At 42.3% G+C, this 25,408-nt stretch overlaps 1 protein-coding gene across 1 annotated transcript in view; it reads right to left on the minus strand.

The window, feature by feature from the left end:
• Positions 1-25,408, minus strand: part of CEBPZ (CCAAT enhancer binding protein zeta) — a 59,570-nt gene that overhangs the window by 26,325 nt on the left and 7,837 nt on the right. The window contains exons 3-5 of the mRNA XM_073671440.1: positions 22,453-22,684; positions 20,933-21,062; positions 622-710 (exon numbers count right to left, since the gene is read on the minus strand). Coding sequence (XP_073527541.1) covers positions 622-710; positions 20,933-21,062; positions 22,453-22,684 — 451 coding nt within the window. The remainder of the gene's footprint in view (positions 1-621; positions 711-20,932; positions 21,063-22,452; positions 22,685-25,408) is intronic.

A 25,408-nucleotide genomic window follows, 5' to 3' on the forward strand; every position in this document is an offset into this window, starting at 1 on the left:
ATGAGAGATGTTTTCTGAATGTATTGTTAGACAACATCATCATCACTGGTCATTTACCAACATGTAGATGTTTGCTGGAAATTCAAGAAAACTATCTGCCAAACATTTTAGTCTCTCCCTCTCAAAACATGAGCAAAATGACATTAAAATCTGTATGTGGAGAGAGCTGTAAACCCATCCTCTAAAGGGCTCATACAAAAAAGTAGTCAGATGTGAACTAAGTGAACATGCAGTTTTAAACACAAATCAGCACAATTTTAACCCCCCACCCTCCCCCAAAAAAGTGGCAAATCAATTAGCAGTTTAGCTGGTGTGACGATTCACATGGTCTATTCCAGCAGCCATGGCAGTGGTCGCTGCGCAGGTGAGGGAGTACCGTTACTTACCTGCTGACATCCGTGGCTCTTTTGACCGGGAACAGCGTCATTGTTGTAATGTGACGCACGTGTGAGGTTGCGCCAGGCCGACTAATCAAGAGAAAAGCCACGGAAGTTAGCAGGTGAGAGGCGATGGACCACTATAATGGCCGATGGAATGGGACACAAGTCTCAGCAGAAGACAGCTAATAAGAGACTCCGTATGATCGTTTTACAGAATAAAATACAATTTGACTGAATGTACCTTTGTAAGCTCCCAAACACTTGTATTATCAGCTCCACAGAATAAAGGGTTTCTATTCATTGGATCGTATTGGTTTGAATTTTTTGAACCTTTGAATAATAAAAAAAAAGGAAGAATTTGCAAAGTTATAAGATGAACTTTAATTTGTTTCTATAATCATAAATAAGCATTGTCCCATTGCCTAAATATGTATGGAAATGATGGGAGAACCTAATATTTTTAATCAGATAAAAGTAATACAAATTTTCAACAAGTAATACACATTAAAACAGCACAACATAAAAAAGGAAAAGGGAAGACATCCCTAAAGCATTGACAAAATCCCCTTACGTAACCTCTAATGGGGGGGAGGGTATCTGTTAACTCAGATGAAGTACAAGATATGATGTATAGAAAACATGGAAGTATAGGGATTTTCTTCATAAAGTGTCCATTCATAGAAATAGATCCTAAAAAAGGGATGATGCTCATGCATAACTTGCCACATGGGCTAGAATACTGGCACTAACCATACAACATTAATAATCCGCAGATTATTACATAGTAACTCAGGCGTACACAACCAAGGACCCCAAACCTTACAGAACTTTGCCAGAACAGTTTTTTATAAACCCCTTTTTAAAGACGATATATTACACTGTTCATTTTATTGATAAACTCATTACATGTAGGAGGGATGGACTGCATCCAATGCCAAGTTATTAATTTCTGAGCAATATTCCTAGATTAACTGCAACTCCCTGGGGAATGGCACATATATAACCTAACAAGCAAAACTTTGGCTCAGAATGAAATAGTATACCATATATTTTTTATAATCCCTATTCTAGAATGACTCCAAAGTAGTACATTACCACACCATATGCATGAAGGAAGCTTGGGGTGACCACATCTTGGGAAGTCTGAATCTGCTCTAGCTCCAATCAAACAAATAACTAGGTGTTTACGTGGTCTATGTAAAATATATAATTGCGCTAGTCTTTGAGCCTCCGATATAGAAAGCTGAGGTGTTCAATATATTATGTTTTTCCATTGATCAGCTGTAATCTTACTCATATCTTTTTAAGAAGCAAAAGCAAATGAGGAAGATATGCTGTTCATAGACATTGATAGAAATGTGTAATTGACGCCATAACCATCTTCCCCTCCTTTACCAGGTCAGTAAGCCCATTAGTACGGACAGCTATATTCTTACATTGTGTACTACAGGCATGTCTTCATTGTAGATATTGGTAGAACTGTCTACAGGTTATACTAAATTCTTGTCTGAACTATTCGAAAGGGGGGGTTTTTTTAACCCCTTAGTGACCGGACCAATTTTTTTTTCAAATCCGACCAGTGTCACTATGTGTTAACTCCGGAATGCTTCAATATATCTAATTGATTTTAAGTTTGTTCTTTCGTGACACATTGTACTTTATAATAATGGTAATTTTAGGTTGATACATTATATATACAGTACAGACTAAAAGTTTAGACACACCTTCTCATTTAAAGATTTTTCTGTATTTTCTTGACTATGAAAATTGTACATTCACACTGAAGGCATCAAAACTATGAATTAACACATGTGGAATTATATACTTAACAAAAAAGTGTGAAACAACTGAAAATATGTCTTATATTCTAGGTTCTTCAAAGTAGCCACCTTTTGCTTTGATGACTGCTTTGCACACTCTTTGCATTCTCTTGATGAGCTTCAAGAGGTAGTCACCGGAAATGGTTTTCCAACAATCTTGAAGGAGTTCCCAGAGATGCTTAGCACTTGTTGGCCCTTTTGCCTTTACTCTGCGGTCCAGCTCACCCCAAACCATCTCGATTGGGTTCAGGTCTGGTGACTGTGGAGGCCAGGTCATCTGGCGTAGCACCCCATCACTCTCCCTCTTGGTCAAATAGCCCTTACACAGCCTGGAGGTGTGTTTGGGGTCATTGTCCTGTTGAAAAATAAATTATGGTCCAACTAAAAGCAAACAGGATGGAATAGCATGCCGCTGCAAGATGCTGTGGTAGCCATGCTGGTTCAGTATGCCTTCAATTTTGAATAAATCCCCAACAGTGTCACCAGCAAACCACCCCCACACCATCACACCTCCTCCTCCATGCTTCACGGTGCGAACCAGGCATGTAGAGTCCATCCGTTCACCTTTTCTGCGTCGCACAAAGACACGGTGGTTGGAACCAAAGATCTCAAATTTGGACTCATCAGACCAAAGCACAGATTTCCACTGGTCTAATGTCCATTCCTTGTGTTCTTTAGCCCTAACAAGTCTCTTCTGCTTGTTGCCTGTCCTTAGCCGTGGTTTCCTAGCAGCTATTTTACCATGAAGGCCTGCTGCACAAAGTCTCCTCTTAACAGCTGTTGAAGAGATGTGTCTGCTGCTAGAACGCAGGCATTGACCTGGTCTCTAATCTGAGCTGCTGTTAACCTGCGATTTCTGAGGCTGGTGACTCGGATAAACTTATCCTCAGAAGCAGCGGTGACTCTTGGTCTTCCTTTCCTGGGGCGGTCCTCATGTGAGCCAGTTTCTTTGTAGCGCTTGATGGTTTTTGCAACTGCACATGGGGAAACTTTCAAAGTTTGCCCAATTTTTCGCACTGACTGACCTTCATTTCTTTAAGTAATGATGGCCACTCGTTTTTCTTTACTTAGAATTTGTATTATGGCAAGAAAAAAGCAGCTAACAGTCTATTCAGTAGGACTATCAGCTGTGTATCCACCTGACTTCTGCACAACACAACTGATGGTCCCAACCCCATTTATAAGGCAAGAAATCCCACTTATTAAACCTGACAGGGCACACCTGTGAAGTGAAAACCATTTCCGGTGACTACCTCTTGAAGCTCATCAAGAGAATGCCAAGAGTGTGCAAAGCAGTCATCAAAGCAAAAGGTGGCTACTTTGAAGAACCTAGAATATAAGACATATTTTCAGTTGTTTCACACTTTTTTGTCAAGTATGTAATTCCACATGTGTTAATTCATACAAATACAGAAAAATCTCTAAATGGGAAGGTGTGTCCAAACTTTTGGTCTGTACTGTAAAATAAATAAAATATATATATATATATATATATATATATATATATATATATATATATATATATATATATATATATATATATATATATATATATATATATATATATATATATATATATATATATATATTACACACACACAAAGATTGGAGGCAGAACACAAACAGATAATGAGAAATTCTCAAGCTCAGGCTTGAGAAAGGTCCACATCTTTGGACCGAAACGTTGCTACAGCCACATGGGCTATTAAAAGACAATTTTTTCATCATCAGTTTGAGTGCTGCCTCCAATCTTTTTGTGGATATACATAGGACTGGTATGTACCTGGGTGGCTTTGCACCTTTTTTCCATTTTTGAAAAAAAAATGAATTTTTTTTTTTCAAACTTTGAATGATTATCTCTTTAATCCTGCTAGTCTTACCACACAAAAGCATTAATATATAACATGTCCCTTATCTCTGCTTTACATCAGCACCATTTGTTAAATGTTATTATTTTGTTAGCATTTTAGAAGGTTTAAAAATATAGCAGTAATTTTTAATTTTTTCAAGGAAATTTACAAAACTTTTTATAGGGGCCTGTTCAGTTTTGAAGTGATTTTGGGGGTCCTATATATTGGAAACTACCCACAAGTGATACCATTTTAAAAACCGCACCCCTCAACGTACTCAAAATTGCTTTCAGGTAGTTTATTAACCCTTCAGGTGCTTTTCAGAAATTAATGCAAACGTTTATTTTTACCTCCTAAATTTTGATAACTTCTGAACAGGCCTCTATAGCCGGCAGATGCTAAGGCCGTTTTTTGCCAATGAACTGCCATGGCAAACGTCAGGACCACAGGGTCAAGATCTCAGGATGCTGATGGGGTTAAAGAGGAAATCCCTACTCTCTTAACTATTTAGACTCTGTAGTCAGTATTGACAGCAGCATCTAAGGGGTTAAACAGCCATGGTTGGTGCAAACACTGATCGTGGCTGATGCAGCAAGTTGTCAGCTATGGTATACAGGTGACAGTTACAGGATTACATTGATGCCGTAATTTATGCAAAAGGAGCCACGACCAAGTATTGAGCGCATTTACTGAACATACATTTCAGTAGGCCAACGTTTCAGATTTTAAAAACATTTTTCATTTAATAAAGTATTCTAATTTACTGAGATAATGACTTTTGTGTTTTCATTGGCTGTAAGCCATAATCATCAACATTAACAGAAATAAACACTTGAAATAGATCACTCTGTTTGTAATGACTATATAATATATGAGTTTCACTTTTTATATTGAAGAACTGAAATAAAGTAACTTTTTCATGAGATTCTAATTTAGTGAGATGCACCTGTAATTTGTCCAATTCATGCATGCCCAGCAGCCAACGACAAGGCGATCTCCGGTTTGCTGGCAGCCTCTCTGATGTGAATCCTCCCCTAGGCTAAAGCCCACATCTATGGGTAGGTAGGATCCTTCTGCAGTTAAAACTGCCACAAGCTGCAGACTGGAGTGCTCGGTCAGAGCCAATATACAAATGGCAGAAAGACTCACTTCCAAATCAGAAAACCGGTGTGTACAGGTGCAAACTAAGAGTAGCCATGTCTATACAGTGGTGTGAAAAAGTGTTTGTCCCCTTCCCAACTTCTTCTTTGGATTATGTCACACTTAAAATGTTTCAGATCACAAAACAAATGTAAATATTAGATAAAGTAAGCACAAAATGCAGTTTGTAGATGAAGATCTTTATTAAGGGAAAAAAGAAATCCAAATGTACAAGGCCCTGTGTGAAAAAGTGATTGCCCCCCTAAACCTAATAACTGGTTGGGCCATCCTTAGACTATGTTCACACATCATGGCTTTTTTGCGTTAATTTTCTGCAGCGAATCCTTCTCTCTGGCCAGGAGGTTGTTCAGGATTTTTGTTGCAGTTTTCTTGCTTTTTTTCCAGCGTTTATTTCACTATCCTTTTGTCTCTGTAATGCATGTACATAAAGTTCAGTGAAAAAAAAAAGCACAAAAAAAGCTGAAAAAAAGTTACCTGAGTTTTTTTCACCCATCACTTCCTATGGGTGAAAAAAAACAATGAAAAAACTCTGAAAGAAGTGACATGCTTTATTTTTCAAAAAAAAAAAAAACATGAAAAGCACAAAATCATGAACATAAAAAAAAAAAAACATGATGTGTGAAGTAAGAATTCTGGAATCTTTGCTGGTACTGCAAAAGGCAGCTGAAAATTTGCATAAAAATCTGCAGCAAAAAACTATGATGTGTGAACATAGTCTAAGGATGGCCCAACCAGTTATTATCAAGCGTTCGAGTCTTTTACAACGCTCTGGATGAATTTTTGCCCTCTCACGTTTGCAAAATTATTGTAATTCAGCCACATTGGAAGATTTCCGAGCATGAACCGCTTTTTTAGGGTCATGCCACAGCATCTGAAATGGATTAGGGTCAGGACTTTGACTAGGCCACTCCAAAGTCTTAATTTTGTTTTTCTTAAGCCATTCAGAGGTGAACTTGCTGGTCTGTTTTGGATCATTGTCCTACTGCATATCCCAAGTGTGCTTCAGCTTGAGGTCACAAAAAGATAGCTGGACATTCTCCTCCAGGATTTTTTGGTAGACAGCAGAATTCATGGTTTCATTTACCACAGCAAGTCGTCCAGTTCCTGAAGCAGCAAAACAGCCCAAGACCATCACACTACCACCACCATATTTTACTGTTGGTATGATGTTCCTTTTCTGAAATGCTGTGTTACTTCTACGCCAGATGTAATAAAACATACACAATACACCTTCCGAAAAAGTTAAACTTTTGTCTCATCAGTCCACAGAGTATTCTTACAATAGTCTTGGTGAGCATCAAGATGTTTTCTGGCAAAACTGAGACGAGCCTTTAATGTTCTTTTTGCTCAGCAGTGGTTTTCATCTTGGAACTCTGCCTTGCATGCCATTTTTGCCCAGTCTCTTTCTTATAGTAAAGTCATGAACACTGACCTTAACTGAGGCAAGTGAGGTCTGCAGTTCTTTGGAAGTTGTTGTGGGGTTGTGATCTCTCGGATAAGTCATCACTGCACTCTTGGGGTAATTTTGGTTGGCCGGCCACTCCTCGGAAGGTTCTCCACTGTAACATGTTTCATGTTTTCGCCATTTGTGGATATTGGCTCTTACTGTGGTTAGCTCGAGTCCCAAAGCTTGAGAAATGGTTTTATAACCTTTTCCAGACTGAAAGATCTCAATTACTTTGTTTCTCATCATTTGTTCCTAAATTTCTTTGGATCGCAGCATGATGTTTAGCTTTTGAGGATCTTTTGGTCTACTTCACTTTGTCAGGCAGGTCCTATTTAAGTGATTTATTGATGGAGGACAGGTGTGGCAGTAATCAGGCATGTGTGTGGCTAGTGAAATTTAACTTGCCTTCCCAAATATGCAATAAACCACAGCTAATTTATGTTTTAAGGTGGGAGGGGGTGGGGGGGCGACAATCACTTTTTCAGAAAGGACCCTGTAAGTTTGGATTTCTCTTTCCCTTAATAAAAATCTTCATTTAAAAACTGCATTTCGTGTTTACTTGTGTTATCTTTGTCTAATATATTAATTTGTTTTGTGATCTAAAACATTTAAGTGCGACAAACATGTAAAAGAATAGGAAATCAGTAAGGGGCAAACACTTTTTCACACCACTGTATATAACAAACAAAAAGTTGCACTCTGTAGTGCCATAGCATGTAATTGTAAGAGGGTGTATAGAGAGAATTGTGTGTTGGTGATGACTGTAAGAGGAGGCCACACCTGTAACGATGAAATCTGACCACTAGATGTCAGTGACACTCACTGTTGGTCTAAATTTTATTAAGTGTTAACAAAACAATACTTGAATAATTTTATGAATGCTGCGATGCAAATAATAGACTAACTGTGCAGTGAAAATGCAATTTTGCTTCTTGAGTTATAAAATACTTTCATTGCATCATTGCTCTGCCACTCAAGCTGAGGATGGATAAAGTTTGTTTGATGGAGAGGGGTTTGGTTGCCAGGGAGACAGAGCTGGGACGTGACGCGTGTGGTCTGGGAGCTCCTGGTGGATGAGAAAAAAAAAGGAAGGTCCGGAGTAGGTGAACCTGGTTCCCCCTTGGATTGCAGCGTTTTCCGGCTCCTGTGATTGGTGATGTCTGGGAAAATAATCCTCTATTTCTGTTCAGCGAAGAACGCGGGGAAGTGCAACAGTGGGATAACATTGAAAAGAGCCGGCCATCTTGTGAAGTGTGACACGGCGCCCTATGTTTTAAACAAGGATGAGGTACCTCATGTTCTTCTTATTATTTTAAATACTCCCTGACCGGTCCAACGAGTTAGTTTGGTCTCAACACCTAGCTGACCCTATCTAAATGACTAGTCTCTATGGGACGGTGTCAGTGAGGCACGAACTGTGTTCATCTTGTCAATGACTGTTAATAGAGCGGTGCGAAGTTCAGGAAGGCCACAGTCCGTGGTGAAGCTCCCAAGGCTCCACCTGTCTGGATTGAATTTCCCGCAGAGCATGCAAATTAAATTAATTTGCTATCATCTGTGTTCTTGTAAATGGGAATTGAATATGGTTGTTTATTTTATATGTTATTCTTGTTAGGTGAACTTGGGCTGTAATACGCCTAGCTGTACAGCTGAGTTTGGTCATATTGGGATCTCAGAAAGTTTATTGATTGGGAATAGTCTTAAGATTGTGAACCAGGAGAAAAGACACATATTACGGCTTCCCCTTAGGAACTAGCCCTGTTTAAGTCCGGACACATTTAGGGGAGAGGGGTAGCATTATTGGTCCAAGGGAAGACATCCCCTTACTGGGACCAGGGATATGTGGCTGTTCTCCTGGTAAGAAAAAAAACAAAATTCTTTTGTACGAGTTGTTGGATTAAAAATTTTACTGTTTATTCTATTCACTTTTCTTCCCCATACAAACAGGGGCGAGTTTTGTTACAATAAATCTTGTTATTGTTTTACCACCATTTTTCTTTTAACGCTGTGTGCCCACGATGCGTTTTTGAAGCGTTTCTGCAGCGGCAAAAACGCTGGAGAAATGCTTAAAAACGCATGGTAGAAGGCCTGCTATGTTCCCCAATGATAATCCGCATGTGAAATTTCCGCTGCGGATTATCATTGCGGAAAAAAACGCAGCACTACCAATTATTTTGTGGAAGCACTGCGTTTTCGCCGCCATTGACTTGCATCTGTACATGTGGATTCCATGCGTTCTAATGTGCGGATGGTACCCAGGTCTAGAGAAGAGGAGACTCTCCTCCGGACCCGGGTACCATAGAACCTGTAAAAAAAAGAATAAAATAAAAAATAAATATTATACTTACCTTCTGATGGCCTCCGGTGTGTTTGTCAGCAGCTCGCGGTGGACTTAAGGACCTGCGCTGACGCCATAGTCATGTGACAGCAGGTCCTTCAGTGTACCGCGAGCTGCCGGAAAGCCAGGACGGATTGAAGCAAGACTCCGGGGGCCATCAAAAAGTAAGTATATATTTATTTTTTTATTTTTTGACATTCTTTGGGGGTCACACAACATAAATCCATGCCATTTGCCTGGATTTATATAGTGTGACCAAGTAGTCAAGCACTTTCCAAGTGATGCTAAAAATCGCTTGGAAAGCGCTTGACAACTGCATGCGGAAATGCAAGTGAAGAACGCTTCACATCCGCATGTCCCTGGCAGGAAAACGCATGTACAATCCGCATGTGTTTTTTTCTGCCATTAAGATGCAGAAACGCTCAGGAAAAAATCCGGAGCATTTCTGCATCGTGGGCACGCAGCCTAAAGCTCATCTGTCCTGTCAGTGGCATCACTGTATCAAAACTGAATCTTACCCCCGCCGTTAGTAGTCGGGGCCTTTTACATAATCATGAACTGGCCAAATTATGTGCTGGGCATCTCCATTTCTGCTTATTATCTAAAGCAGTGATGCAATTCTAATTTCATGTATTTCATGTTTGCATGCTATGGCACTACAGAGTGCAACTTTGTGTTATGTATAGAGATGCCTACTAGTGATGAGCGAGCGTGCTCGTTTAACCCTTTCACCGAGCATGCTCGGGTGCTTACCGAGTAGCTTTGGCGTGCTCGTATAAATCGTTCTAGTCCCTGCGTCTGAATGATTTACAGCTGTAACACAGCCTGAACACATGGAGGGATTTCTTGTTTCTTAGGGAATCCTCAAGTGTTGAAGCTGTCTTACAACTGTAAATCATGCAGACGCAGGGACTGGAACATAATACCAAGTAGCTTTGGCGTGCTCGTATAAGCACCCAAGCATGCTCTTTGAAAGGGTTAAACGAGCAAGCTCGCTCATCACTACTGGTTACTCTTAGTTCGCATCTGTACATACCAGTTTTCTATTCAGAAGTGACAGTCACTCTTGTTATTTAGGACCTAAGGGTACACCTCCCAGGGGCCTATGCAACATTCCAAGGAATAACATTCTCAGCTAGACATTGGTCGATATACAAAGAATCTGAACTTCCCCAGCCCTTTATATGCTGTATTTATGAACACAAATTATATATCCAAGCATTAGGAAAAAGCCAAGCTACTATCTACCTTATCCCTCTGAAAATAATCCTATTTGATTCTGGCTTTTTTTTTTTCTATTGGAGTGCTCTGAATAAACTACGCTATGTATTTTGTGAGAGGGCACATCAGTATCCATTTAGGTGCATTGTGCAGAATGTGTAATACTTGAGGACCATTTTAATTAAAGGGGTTGTCCACCTTTGGGGACTTTCTTTTCTTTTCTTAAATGGACAGGTCTGGTCACACATTCCTGCACCAGCAGCCATTGTATGGACTGGAGAGCTGAGCAGTCTGAGGAAAGCTGCACTAACAAGAGCAGGAGGAGAACCTGTCATACCTGTATAATAGTAAGTGCCACAAATCACGTCCTCAGCACATCTGTGACAATAAAAATAATGTGGCTAACTCAGTTATCTGATTCTGCAGCCACCAATAGACAGTGTAATTACAGAGGCGATAGGTTAGTAGTGCAAACTTTTTAATGAAACCCAATTGCAAAAATGATTTTTATCCCCAAGAGAATGCATTTAAACTCCTTTACGGCCTATGATGTATCTATACATCATAGATTACCTCTCCCACTTTGATGCAGGCTCTGGCGCTGAGCCCACATAGTTTCCAACACGACAGCTGATCTGATCACCCGTGGGTGGAAACACAATCAATTCATGGCTAACATGTTAAGTGCCGCTGTCAAACTTTGAAAGCGGCATTTAACATGGCTGCGCCGGTAGCGCATCACTAACTTCGTCCATTGGCACCTTAGTCACATGATCATGGGGCGTTGATGGGTCGGCGTGACAACCGGGGGGGGGGGGGGTCTTCAGAAGACATCATTAACGTCTTTACCATTCTGCTATGAGCGCTGCACAGTGGCCGGCGCTCATAGAAGATGAGCATTTCTCATAGCATCTGAAGCTCTGCTGTGTGTAGCACAAGCATTCGGATGATCGCAGCTTCAAGTCTCCTAAGGCAATTATTGAAGCAAGTGAAAAGTAAAGAAAAAATGTTTATTTTTTAAAGTTTTTTTTGGTCGCCGCACACAACATTGCAATAATATGCAATAACAAGCGATCAAATCATCGTATCAACCGCAAAAAGGGATGAATAGATAAAAAAAGTCAGCTTGGCGTGCAAAAAATAAGCCCTCAACCAGCCCCAGATCCAGAGAAATGGAGATGCTAAGGGTCTCGTAAAATGTCTTTTTTTTTCCCCCCCAACACTTAATTAAAAAAGAACCTATATATGTTTGGCATCTACAAACACATAATGACCTGCAGAAACCTAACGGCACGTCAGTTGAAGCCTTTAAGGGAACATAGTAAAAAGAAAACCCAAAAAACAATTGTGGAATTGCACTTTTTTTTTTTGCAATTTCACACCACTTGGAATTTTTTTCCCCCGTTTTCCAGTACACTATATGGTAAAATCAATGGTGATGTTCAAGAGTACAACTCACCCCATAAAAACAAGCCCTCATAAGGCCATATTGATGGAAAAATAAAAAAAAAAAATGATAAGGCTCTGGGAAGAAAAGGAGCAAAAAATGAAAGCGAAAAAAATCACAAGATGGTGAAGGGGTGAAGTTTCCTCTAACCACTATCAACATTGGGAGACTGAATCGTGCATTATTCTTGACATTAATTTTATCTAAAAGTGGTAATAAATAACTATTGATATCAATTGATACATTGTCAGGTTTCAAAAGAATCACAGAATTAGGTAGTTGACCCAAATCAGTGGCCTCCTGAAACAAAGTGGTAGAAGAATATCACTATATTTCTTATAGCATTCCCTCTGAACCCGAGGCCATTTCATTAGGAATTGTCTGAAGATAGAGATGGGTCACTATTCCACGGTTGTCTGGAGAACCTAAAGACAAAAATTCCTTCAACTCCCTTTCCTGAACTGAGGATCTAGATAAATACAGATCAGCATAATAGTCAGGTAAAATATTTTATATCTTTGCCATTTGAAACTTTTTCACCTCTATTAATAAGGTGTGCTATGTAGAACCAGAGGACCTAGTTTTTCACACATCTGCATGAATGTAACCCAACCTGAATCAATTATAAAAATGAATGTAACCAAAATACTCTGCCCTAAAATTAATTCATTCCATCAGAATAATCTGTTGTAGTCAGCAATTTGGTTAACAATCTAGGATTTCCATTCATGTGCTACATCAAATAAATACAAAACTCTTCTGATAGACAGATTTTGGATTGCCACTGGCTAGCATTAATTTGTCATGTTCTGCAAATACCGTATATAATCGAGTATAAGCAGAGTTTTTCAGCACATTTTTGTTGTGCTGAAAAAGCCCCCCTCGGCTTAGAAATAGAAATTCCATTGGTGGACACCCCATGGTAACGGCGTGGAGAGAGGAGTGAATATCCCGGCAGCTCACATCAGCGTCTGAGAGCGCATTGCAGTGACACCCGGTGCTCTCAGATGCTGACATAAGCAGCTGCAGCAGAACAAGACGCAGCGCTGGAGCTGAGGTGAGGAAGGAAGGGGAGTAAAAGGGTTTATTTTTTTTGTGTGAGGGGGCCGTGCATACCAGGATTGGGGGACGAGGGGGCCGTGCATACCAGGATTGGGGGACGAGGGGGCCGCGCATACCAGGATTGGGAAATTTACCAGTAGCTGCTGCATTTCCCACCCTAGGCTTATACTTGTGTCAATAAGTTTTTGCAGTTTTTTGTGGTAAAATTAGGTACCTCGGCTTATACTCGAGTGTACACGGTAATCACAAAAAAATAAAATAAACGACTGTTCAATCACTCAAAATGCAAACCTGTCAAAAGTGCCTTTATTTTTAGAAGTTTCACATAGTGCAGTCAGCCGCAGCCGCATATGGTCCAGAATTACCCTGAACTGCTATGCATGTTCACAATGGATTGATAACAAAGGCTATGTTCACACATGTTTTTTTCAGCGATTTTTGATTCATGTTTTTTTTTGTTCAGGATTTTGTGACTTGCATGTCACTTCTTTCAGCATTTTTTACCCATTGGAAGTAATAAGTAGTGAAAAAACCGCTGAAAAAAACGGTGTGTGAACATAGCTATCAGGTTTTGCTGCGTTTTTAGTGAAAATAAGCAAGTACAGCAATATGTGAAACATTTATTTTTGTGATTTTACCATCTTGTCTTGGTCAGAGATGATAATTTGTATTAGGACAGTGTAATTAAATTAGTGATGTGTAGTAGTGTAAACATTGGCTGAGCTACATGTCAGACTGAACAATACCTGTGGCCCAGGCAGGTGTGAAATTAAACAATGCCCTGAGCAACTGAATGTCAGACCCTATAGTGTGAAAGTAAATAGTGTCATACAAAATCAATGCACTGCCAGAATCTAAACTATTCCTGAACAATTCACCTCCCCCACTACACATTTGAAATTCTGGTTAATTTGGTTTCACATATGTCTTGCATTGGTTGACCTGTGTTCATACTTCTATGGTGGAAGCAAAGCTTAAAAAGGCACAGGTGGACAGTGAAAAAAAAAAAACGCATCAAAACTGCAAGAAAAATCCTTGAGGCTATGTGCCCACGATGCAGAAATGCTCGGGATTTTTTCCTGAGCGTTTCTGCATCTCCCTGGCAGAAAAAACGCATGTGGATTGTACATGCGGATTGTACATGCGTTTTCCTGCCAGGGACATGCGGAAACGAAGCGTTATTCACTGGCATTTCCGCATGCGGGTTGACAAGCGTTTTCCAAGCGATTAGCATCACTTGGAAAGTGCTTGTAACAACTAGGTCACACTATATAAATCCATGCAAACGGCATGGATTTATATAGTGTGACCCGAGAGACTGGTTAAAAATAAAAAAATAAACTATACTTACCTTCCGATGGCCCCCGAGACTTGCTGAGCTCCTGTGCTGGCTGCCGTCAGATCGCGGTACTGAAAAGACCTGCCGTCACATGACTGACGTCAGCGCAGGTCCTTCAGTCCTGCGCGATCTGTCGGCAAGCGGAGAGAAGGAGTCCGGGGGCTGTCGGAAGGTGAATATAATCTTTATTTTTTATTTTATTCTTTTTTTTTATGGTACCTGGGTGTGGAGGAGAGTCTCCTGTCCTCCACACCCGGGTACCATCCGCACATTAGAACGCGCCAATTACGCAAGTACAGATGCAGTCTTGCGGAATTGGCGCATTCTAATGCAAGTCAATGTCAGCGAAAACGCAAAGCTTCCGCAAAATTAATGGACATGCTGCGGATTTTTGAGCGCAGCATTGAAAGTGCGGAATTACATTGGAGACCATGGGGGAAGGTTTACCAAGCGTTTACGCTGCAGAAATTCCGCAGCGTAAACGCTTGAAAAATGCATCGTGGGCACACAGCCTAACAAACCTCCCTTGAAAGATTTTGGTGCAGAAAATTGATGGCAAAAAAAAAAAAACCATGATGTGTGAACATAGCCTAATGTGCTGTATTAACCCCTTATTGACAGAGCTAATTTTGACATTAACCCACTTCATGACTGGGGCATTTTCAGTTTTCGTTTTTTACTCCCCTTCTTCCCAGAGCCATAGCGTTTTCTATTTTTCGGTCGATATGACCATGTGTGGCCTTATTTTTTGCGGGACGAGTTGTACTTTTGAATGCCATCACTGGGTTTACCATATAGTGTACTGGAAAACGGGGAAAAAATTCTAAGGGCGGTGAAATTGCAAAAATAGTGCAATTCTACAGTTGTTTTGGGGTTTATTTTTATACCACGTTCACTAAATGCTAGAACTGACCAGCCATGATCATTCTACAGGTAATTCAGAGTTCGTAGACACAAAGTAGCTTTATTTAAAGTACGGTATAACATAACGAAAAAAAGACAAAAATGGTAGCATAAAAAAAACGCAAAAACGCACGTAAAAAAAGCACAATGAAAAAACAAGTAACCTAATTTACAAAATAAGCTCAGAAATGCTGCAAAGGACTGGCAATATCAAAAACCTCACTAAGGCTATGTGCACACGATGCAGAAATGCTCAGAATTTTTTCCTGAGCGTTTCTGCATCTCCCTGGCAGAAAAAAACGCATGTGGATTGTACATGCGGATTGTACATGCGTTTTCCTGCCAGGGACATGCGGAAATGGAGCGGTCACCCACTGACATTTCCACATGCGGATTGACAAGCGCTTTCCAAGCGATTAGCATCACTTGGAAAGTGCTTGTGACAACTTGGTCACACTATATAAATCCATGCAAACGGCAATGATTTATATAGTGTGACCCGAGAGAGTGGTAAAAATAAATATATACTTATCCTCCGATGGCCCCCGGTGTCCCGCTCACTCCGCTCTCCCTTTCCGGCAACAGTGAATTGAAAGACCTGCCGACGTCAGCGTCGCGTGACCCGTCACATGACTGAAGTCAGCGCAGGTCCTTCAACTCACTGCAAAGTGCCGGGAACCAAGCAGGAGCGCAGAGCGGGCCGACAGAACAGACCTTTATAGGACATTTCATAACTTTCCCAAATTCTTATGAAAACATTTACAGCACATCCTGCACTGCACTGAACTACTTTTCCCAAATTATTACCATATTTTTCGGACTATAAGACGAACCTAGGTTTTAGAGGAGGAAAATAAAAAAATAAAAATTTAAAGCAAAAAATGTGGTCATGATGCACTTTTAAGAGGGAGGGGGTCTTCTGCTGACACTGGTATAGGGTAATGTCCCCCGATTCTGACAATATCCCCCATCCTGGTATATATGCTGCCCCCCTTCCTTTTATATGTGGTCCCCATCCCCATCAGGGTATGCCTGGCACCCCCCTCATCCCTGTCCAGGTTTGCCTGGCGCACCCCTCATCCCTGTCCAGGTTTGCCTGGCGCACCCCTCATCCCTGTCCAGGTTTGCCTGGCGCACCCCTCATCCCTGTCCAGGTTTGCCTGGCGCACCCCTCATCCCTGTCCAGGTTTGCATGGCGCACCCCTCATCCCTGTCCAGGTTTGCATGGCGCACCCCTCATCCCTGTCCAGGTTTGCATGGCGCACCCCTCATCCCTGTCCAGGTTTGCATGGCGCACCCCTCATCCCTGTCCAGGTTTGCATGGCGCACCCCTCATCCCTGTCCAGGTTTGCATGGCGCACCCCTCATCCCTGTCCAGGTTTGCATGGCGCACCCCTCATCCCTGTCCAGGTTTGCATGGCGCACCCCTCATCCCTGTCCAGGTTTGCATGGCGCACCCCTCATCCCTGTCCAGGTTTGCATGGCGCACCCCTCATCCCTGTCCAGGTTTGCATGGCGCAACCCTCATCCCTGTCCAGGTTTGCATGGCGCACCCCTCATCCCTGTCCAGGTTTGCATGGCGCACCCCTCATCCCTGTCCAGGTTTGCATGGCGCACCCCTCATCCCTGTCCAGGTTTGCATGGCGCACCCCTCATCCCTGTCCAGGTTTGCATGGCGCACCCCTCATCCCTGTCCAGGTTTGCATGGCGCACCCCTCATCCCTGTCCAGGTTTGCATGGCGCACCCCTCATCCCTGTCCAGGTTTGCATGGCGCACCCCTCATCCCTGTCCAGGTTTGCATGGCGCACCCCTCATCCCTGTCCAGGTTTGCATGGCGCACCCCTCATCCCTGTCCAGGTTTGCATGGCGCACCCCTCATCCCTGTCCAGGTTTGCATGGCGCACCCCTCATCCCTGTCCAGGTTTGCATGGCGCACCCCTCATCCCTGTCCAGGTTTGCATGGCGCACCCCTCATCCCTGTCCAGGTTTGCATGGCGCACCCCTCATCCCTGTCCAGGTTTGCATGGCGCACCCCTCATCCCTGTCCAGGTTTGCATGGCGCACCCCTCATCCCTGTCCAGGTTTGCATGGCGCACCCCTCATCCCTGTCCAGGTTTGCATGGCGCACCCCTCATCCCTGTCCAGGTTTGCATGGCACCCCTCATCCCTGTCCAGGTTTGCATGGCACCCCTCATCCCTGTCCAGGTTTGCATGGCACCCCTCATCCCTGTCCAGGTTTGCATGGCACCCCTCATCCCTGTCCTGGTATGCATGGCAACCCTAATCCCTATCAGGCTGCACATTAAAAAAAAAATAAACACTCATACTCGCCTTTCTTCTCTCTCCTCCAGCGCTGCGTCCGGTCTGCCTGCATTGATCTCTAGATGTGAGCCGCGCATGACGTCACTGCCATGCGCGGCTCACAAGGAGAGATCAGCTGCCGGAAGTCACTGCTCCCCACGCCGGATTGTGCGCACGGGGAGCAGTGACTTCACTCTCCTTCATAGCCGGCACACAGCGGAGCCGCGCTGCGGCTGTGCCGGCTTTCTCCTGTGCCCGCTCATTAAAGGGCATGAATATTCACCTCCTCCCCAATGGGCGTGGAGAGAGGTTGAATATTCATGCCTTTAACAACGGGCACAGGAGATAGCCGGCAGCAGCCGCAGCGCGGCTACGCTGTATACCGCTATTAAGGAGCATGAATGTTCAGTGCTCCCCACCCCCAGTGAATATTCATTTTCTTTAGCAGCGGGGACAGTGTAGGCTGCAGCAGGCGGCTGCTGCCTCCTGTGCCCCGCTCCTCCACCGATACCGCTCCCCCCACACCACACATAAGATATACACCCCCCCCCAACATTCGGACCATAAGACGCACCCCCCATTTTCCTCCAAAATTTTGGAGGAAAAAAGTGCGTCTTATGGTCCGAAAAATACGGTATATATTTTAGGAGTCGGTCCATTTTATGCAGACACCAACTCCACAGCCCTGATGTTGGTACGGTCACACAGTTGTTTTTAAGAGGATTAAGAAATAGATTCGGCTCCTAAATTCACAGATAAAATTGTGTCAAATATTCTTTGAATAAGTTTCCTACTAATTATAATGAGAAAAGGTCCTTTAGTGCACACACAGTGCTGTTTTAGCACTTATTTTGAACATTTCACTGTAAAACCAATAGAATTTGCCTTAAAATCTGCTTCTAAATCCTTGTAAAAAACTGAATATGCCCTATAGAGGGATAGGTCATGCATGTACATGGCGATCTACAATAGGTTATGTGCTTACTGCCTAATTTTTCACAACTCCCATAAACTACAGTGGAGAGTAGCAAACATGGAAGGCTACCCTGCCTGTGTAATTCACATACTCCTTTTTGGAGTGCCGAGACCCCATTCTCCTGATGTATAAGGCATCCAGAGGTGTCTCCACAGGACACCATTAGTACTTGTCCCTGCTCCTCAGTTGCTTTCCACTTATCTTCTGTGTGGATGACACATATAGTAACCTGACAGTCAAGCATTTTTCTGTCATTGTTGGGGGCCACACAGAAAGGAATTGCAGGCAGCATGTTGTGGACCCCTGGTTTACATGGTCACGTTTCTCTCCGAATGATAATGTCATACATAGCTTTCTGCATGCAATCTGTTTCTCTCCGACTGAATAATAGCTGGCATAACTCATACGCTGTAGTGCACTGGGAAAGTCAAAGCACTTTCCAATCTCTGCCTCTATCCCCCAAATGTCCCCACCTTCCTCTGCTTGGCTGGTAGCTCAGAGATTTGGGTAGTGCCCCAGTTTGTGTTGTTTGACTGCAGCAGTGACACGTGTGACAGAACTTCCACCCTTACCTACCTCAGTGTGTCTGAAAGCAGTCAATCAACAGCGCTGCAGTCAAACAAGGCAGACAGGCGCAGTGGCAGAAGCACAGCAACAGACCCTGGTGGGATAAATCAAGCAGGTTTTTTAAGCTAATAGAGTAGGTGGACAAAAGTTTACTAAACCAGGACAACCCCTTTAAAGGCCCATTTAGCAGAACCATGTTATAACGCTTGGTCACCTACTATGCCTACTGGCAATCACTTCACAAACAAGCAAAACATTTATTTGATATAAATAAAAACTGGCAATGATTTTTAAACTGTGAAAATATTTCTGTAGCGATACATAGCAAAAAAAATAAAAAGTGACATGAATCAGATGAATACATGGGTGGTTGAAGTAGCTGGCTACACATTAGATGACATTTGGCCGAACGATGAATTAGCCTTTCGTTCAGTTGACAGTCATCTCAGACGAGTCTATCGCATATATAGGAGCAGTTGTTCGGCTGAGCACTCCCGTGTTCTGTATGAGAAAGCCTTCAGCTTATCCCAAGGAGAACAATACGACCGGCAGTCCAAAATCAAGACATACTCGATCTTCCCTGGTGATCAGTCGGCAAGCGCCTTCATACACATTAGACTGTTAGCAGCACCCATCAACATAAGCAGGGTCGGCGGCCTTTACCCCACTTAATTTGGCTAACCACAGTGAAAAGCCAAGGGACTCAGATTCCTGCCTTGGACTCTCATCGGTATCAGTAAGGCTGTGTGCCCACAATGTGCTTTTAAAGCGTTTCTGCAGTGGCAATTCCGCTGCAGAAACGCTTAAAAAACGCTTGGTAGAAGGTCTGCCATGTTCCCCAATGATAATCCACGTGTGCTGTGTACATGCTGCGGAAATTTCCGCTGCGGATTATCATTGTGGAAAAATCCACAGCATTACCAATTATTTTGCGGAAGTGCTGTGTTTTGGCTGCCATTGACTTGCATTGGAACGCATGTATTACACATCACTGCATCTGTACATGCAGAATCCAAGCGTTTCAATGTGCGGATGGTACCAGGGTCTAGAGGAGAGGAGACTCTCCTCCGGACCCGGGTACCATAGAACGTGTAAAAAAAAAAAATAAAAAATATTATACTTACCTTCTGAGGGCCCCCGGTGTGCTTGTCTCGGGTTGCCGGCAGATCGCGGTGGACTGAAGGACCTGCGCTGACGTCATTTAGTCATGTGACGGGTCATGCGACCGCCGATGTCTGCAGGTCCTCTAGTCTACAGCGAGCTACCGGCAAGCCAAGACAAGGACACCGGGGGCCATCAGAAGGTAAGTATAATATTTATTTTTTATTCTTTCGGTCACAATATATAAATCCACGCGGTTGCATGGATTTATATAGTGTGACCAAGTTGTCAAGCACTTTCCAAGTGATACTAAAATCGCTTGGAAAGCGCTTGACAACCCGCATGCGGAAATGCATGTGAAGAACGCTTCACTTCCGCTTGTCCCTGGCAGGAAAAACGCATGTACAATCCGCATGCGTTTTTTCTGCCAGGGGAGATGCAGAAACACTCAGGAAAAAATCCAGAGAATTTCTGCATCGTGGGCACATAGCCTATCAGTGAATACAGTTACATGGTTCTGTGTGCTGATTGTTACATAGTATTCTAGACTGTCATTTCCGCAAAGTGGTGGGCTGGAAATTAGGACTCGACTGGATTATGTATAGGCACCAGTGAATGCTGCTGACTTTTCATGTTAGGATTTTTCTCTTTAGTCTCATAAATGCAATGTTTTCATACTTTGCTTTCCAAAACATGAATACCTGTAACAGTATGTTGAATTCATGGCAGTCCTTGGTGCAACCCATTAGAACCTGTGATCAACATGCAGGGTTGTTACAGGCTGACAAGCTGAGCCCATCCCCTCCATGAAGCTTTATAAATGCCGCAGAACATCCATAAACACATTAAGCTTTTGAATTAGTTTATTACATCTCACTTTCTAAGAGCTTATAAACACCTCCCCGTTAAATAATGTACAACTGACCTAATTATTAAGGTCTTTCTATTCCAATGACAAAAGCCATTAGTCCTACAATTTTATTACCATGGACAATGGTGAAGGACAACTTGAATTTACCTTGGAGAGATTCCTGATGTATCCATGAACCAGATGTCAGATTTTCAGAGGCATTACATGTATTAGATCCATCTTTGTCAGTCAGGTCATCATCAGGTAAGTCATGAAAATGTTCCTCTTCATCATCTTCCTAAAATAAAAGTATAGTTTTTTGTTTTTTTTATATAATATTAAGGGAGGAAGGTTCGCCAGTCTTAAAACATATAGCCGGCTGGTGTGAGGGTCACCAAATTTATTAAGTGACCTATTTTTCGGTTGTTTTTGTGCCAAAATATAGATTTAATGTAAGATCGTTTTCTGACATACAATATAGTAAATTTGTCGTGCTGCGGCTGTCCTCGCCCCTTTTGCCAAGCCCCACCTGCTGTTTGAGATAGTGCTGGAGTCCATGTAAAAAGTTACTACATTTTGTGCAAAATACCACTTAGAGCCAAATTTGCTATAACCACCCCAGGGTTCTTTAACTCTAGAATTTATAAGTGCAGCAAAGGAGAAATCTTACCCCTTAGATAGCGGTCTGACGCCTCTCATCCAGCCAAACCAGAACTCACACTTTGCACTGACGAGGGGCAGTACCCCGAAACACAGTGTCTGCAAATTGAGTTTCTGGTTCTGGCTTTTATCCTAAGTCATGTGATAAGGCTCGTTAAAGGGGCACTATTGACTTCTAGGATTGCTACTTCCTGTAGGTAGCGCTAGAGTTCTAGTCCTCTTCCTCTCTGAAGAGACAATTTGAATAAGTGCAGCAAAAAAATTTGGCATAAAAAAAAAATTAAAAAAAATCATACCAAGGCCCAAAGTGATTATGCCAGAAATCGGGAATAAAATGCTTTAGGTGGCGATTATGCAACCTACATCCTGAAATACCTGATTTTCATGCCTTTTCAAGCATATTGGTGCTTTCACACTGTGTTTTGGCACCCGTTCATTGGTCCCATCGGGGAATATGTCTGAACCCGCCCTCCCCCCACAAAACGGGATTCAGAAGTATACACTGACAGGGCCATAGACTAGAATGGTGCAGACAGCGTGAACTTGTGCTCTTTTGTGCATCATTTTCAGGCGTGCACACCTACTGGAGAAGGACACTTAGATGTAATAGACTGTGTCTAGGTGTCTCCGTCTCCAGTAGGGGTACACGCCCGAAGTGATACACGACAGAGCACACGTTCATTCTGTCGGCACCACTGTAGTCTACTCTATTCACCCTGTGGCTGGCAGGCAGTAGAGGAATGGGCCTTCTCTGATCTGTCTTCTTACAGGTGGGGAGTAACACTGTCACTGGACTGTCATCATTTGCCCTACTGGAAGAAAAGCTGGAAAGGTCTAGCGTGTACAGCTCCAAATCTCCAACTCATTAGCAGAGTGTCTGTGGACAGGTACAGCCCTGGTAAGAGGCGCTAACATTTCTTGCTTACAGTCTCAAATGTTGATTATACCCAGAATTTTGTGTTCCCCAATGCTAAAAGTGAGAAATAAATATTAGTTAAAATGTAGGTTGCCACACCTTACATACATACCCCATTTTCATGTAGCAAAACATTTAATCCTGGCTTTAATCTAAAAATCTCTGATATCAAGTATAATGCTCCACAGATAAATGATGGCTTCTGCCAACATGTGATTTGTAGCAACCTCTTCACAAATGCTTTCACCCGTCTCAGAACAACATCGGCTTTCATTGATTTGAAGAGAAGATTAAGAAACATTGTCTGCTTGGAGCCCTGTGATAATCCAGGATCTAGAAGCTTTCTGTTAATAGAAAAAAAGAAAATGGTACATCAACTCAACAAACACTACAGATCTGCATATTTTTCAATACTGTTTCTTCCCATCATCTAATCTAACCATACGTGTTCTGCACTCATCTAACTTGTGGCTTTTCCTTAACGAAATCTTCCTTGTCTAACAAGCATTTCAAGATCAATCTTTCTATTTAGGGACCTGCATAGGACATACCCCCTTATTTATAGGTTTCTCTTTCCACTACATAAGTTACAAATATGTGTATCTGAACACACTGATCCCAAGAATGGTGGAGAAGAGGACACTCTTGTTTGGCCAACCGAGCATAACTGCCTTTTGAAAACACATGGTTGGGGTGCTGGCAGCTGCCAGACACATCTATCTGGTCCTTTTCTCTCTGAATACAAAAGTATCGCAACTGGAACACCGTGTATTCATATACTGTATGCTGGTGCCGCTGAAATCTATGGGTCAGATAAGTAGAGTGAAGCTGAGCAAATGGAGATTGTTACACATGTGCACTACCGATTTACACAGGGGACCCGGTGACCCCCTTTCTCAGGATAAGTGAGATCATACATTTACCACCTTTTCAAGTACAATATCTATATGAACAAATACATATTGGGCGTGCCAAGGAGATTAGTAAACTTAGTTCATGAGAAGCAGGCACATTGTGAAACAACACCTCAGCTAGGCCATACTAATTCTGGAGAAGACATTAAAGGGGTTGTCTAGACATGGCATACACATAGAATAGGTCATTATCACATCAGTGGGGGCTCGATAAGATGACGATTAGTGTTTAGCACAAGTACTCGCTACTTGAATTTGCATTGGGTATACTCCAAGTATTGTGGGTGCTCGAGTGACATGCTTGAGCCTCCACCCCACGTTTACTTCTGTTGTACAGCCCCCAAAAAAACAACACAGGCAATCCCCGCATGTTTTTTTTTCAGTGTCTAACAGCCCTGAAGCATGCGGGGAGGGGACTCGAGCATATCACTCGAGCACCCGCGATACATGGTGTATACCCAAGCAACCAATGCAAACTCAAGTAGCGAGCAAGACTAATGACAACTTATTCAATATGATGACCTAATGTCATCAAATTCTGTGTCGTACCTCTGGGTTCAAAATGTTCACTATACCCCTTGATGAAATCCCTGAGGGGTCTAGTTTCCAATATGGGGTCACTTGTGGTGGGGGGGGGGGAGGGGGGGGGTTCCACTGTTTAGGCACATCAGGAGCTCTCCAAACACAACATGGCGTCCGCTCTCGATTCCAGCCAATTTTGGGTTCAAAAAGTCACACAGTGCTCCTTCCCTTCCGAGCCCTGCTGTGCATCCAGACAGCGGTTTTCACCCACATTTGGAGTATCGGCATGCCCAGGAGAAATTACACAACAAATTTTGTGGTCCATTTTCTCTTGTCACCCTTCCAAAAATAAAAAAATTTGAGTCTGAAGTAAAATTTTTGTGAAAAAGTTAAATGTTAAATTTATTTCCTTCCACGTAGCTTCAGTTTCTGTGAAGCACCTGAAGGGTTAATAAACTTCTTGAATGTGGTTTTGAGCACCTTGAGGGGTGCAGTTTTTAGAATGGTGTCACTTTTGGGTATTTTCTGTCATAAAGACCCCGCAAAGTCACTTCAAATGTGATGTGGTCCCTAAAAAAAATGGTTTTGTAAATTTTGTTGGAAAAATGAGAAATCGCTGGTCAACTTTTAACCCTTATAGCTCCCGAACAAAAAATAGTTTAAAAAAATTGTGCTGATGTAAAGTAGACATGTGAAATGTTATTTATTTTGTGTGACATAACTCTGATTTAAGGGCATAGAGACTTTTGCTAAATTTTCGCCAAACTTGTTTTTTTTCACAAGTAAACGCCAAAACTATCAAAGAAAGTTTATTACTATCATGAAGTACAATATGTCACGAAAAAAAAAAATTCAGAATCAGTGGGATCCGCCGAAGGGTTCCAGAGTAATTACAACAAAATAACACTAGTCAGAAATGTAAAATGTGGCTTTGTCATTAGGGTCAAAATTGACTCGGTCGCTGGAAGATTAAAAAGGGACGCGGCACCATATTTACATTTATCAAGAAAATTGCATTTCTGACCTTTGTCTAATCATTGTTCTGTCACTGTAGATGTATTCAACTCTTAAATTAGATTCATCTGTGCAAGCCAGCTCTGTACATACTACTCCCTGGCATTTTACTGCACTAGAAGAAAGCCAGCTTGGACAAATTAATCTACAGTGGCAGAAGAATAATGACTGACTGCACATGCTCAGCCACCTAATATCAATTTCAAAACAGAACTACACTGCAGTTATTACTAGCACCATAGGGCACAAGCTTAATGGCAAGACAAACTTATAACCATGCATTATTTTTAATGCACGTAAGAAAATGAAGATTTTTGGTGTGTAACATATAATCTTTTTCTCATAGCCTTCACTGGGGACACAGGAAGTCTGCTGCCACCTAGAGGCTGTCACTAATTTACCTTAACAAAAAAGTCAGCACCTCCCCAGCAGTTTATACCTAGCCTATTGACACCAAGCTACTCAATTAGAGAAAACAGTAGAAGCAAAAGAATGAAATACAAGCAAAACCACTCCTGGAGAAAATCATAAATGCATGCCTGAACAGACAACCAAGGAAGGGTGCCGTGTCCCCCAATAAAAGCCACAAGAAAGATTTTACAGAAAATCTTCATTTCT

The sequence above is a fragment of the Phyllobates terribilis genome, unplaced genomic scaffold (genome assembly GCF_046119375.1).
Source record: "Phyllobates terribilis strain yellow unplaced genomic scaffold, ASM4611937v1 Scaffold_3__8_contigs__length_932513732, whole genome shotgun sequence".
NCBI lineage: Eukaryota > Metazoa > Chordata > Amphibia > Anura > Dendrobatidae > Phyllobates > Phyllobates terribilis.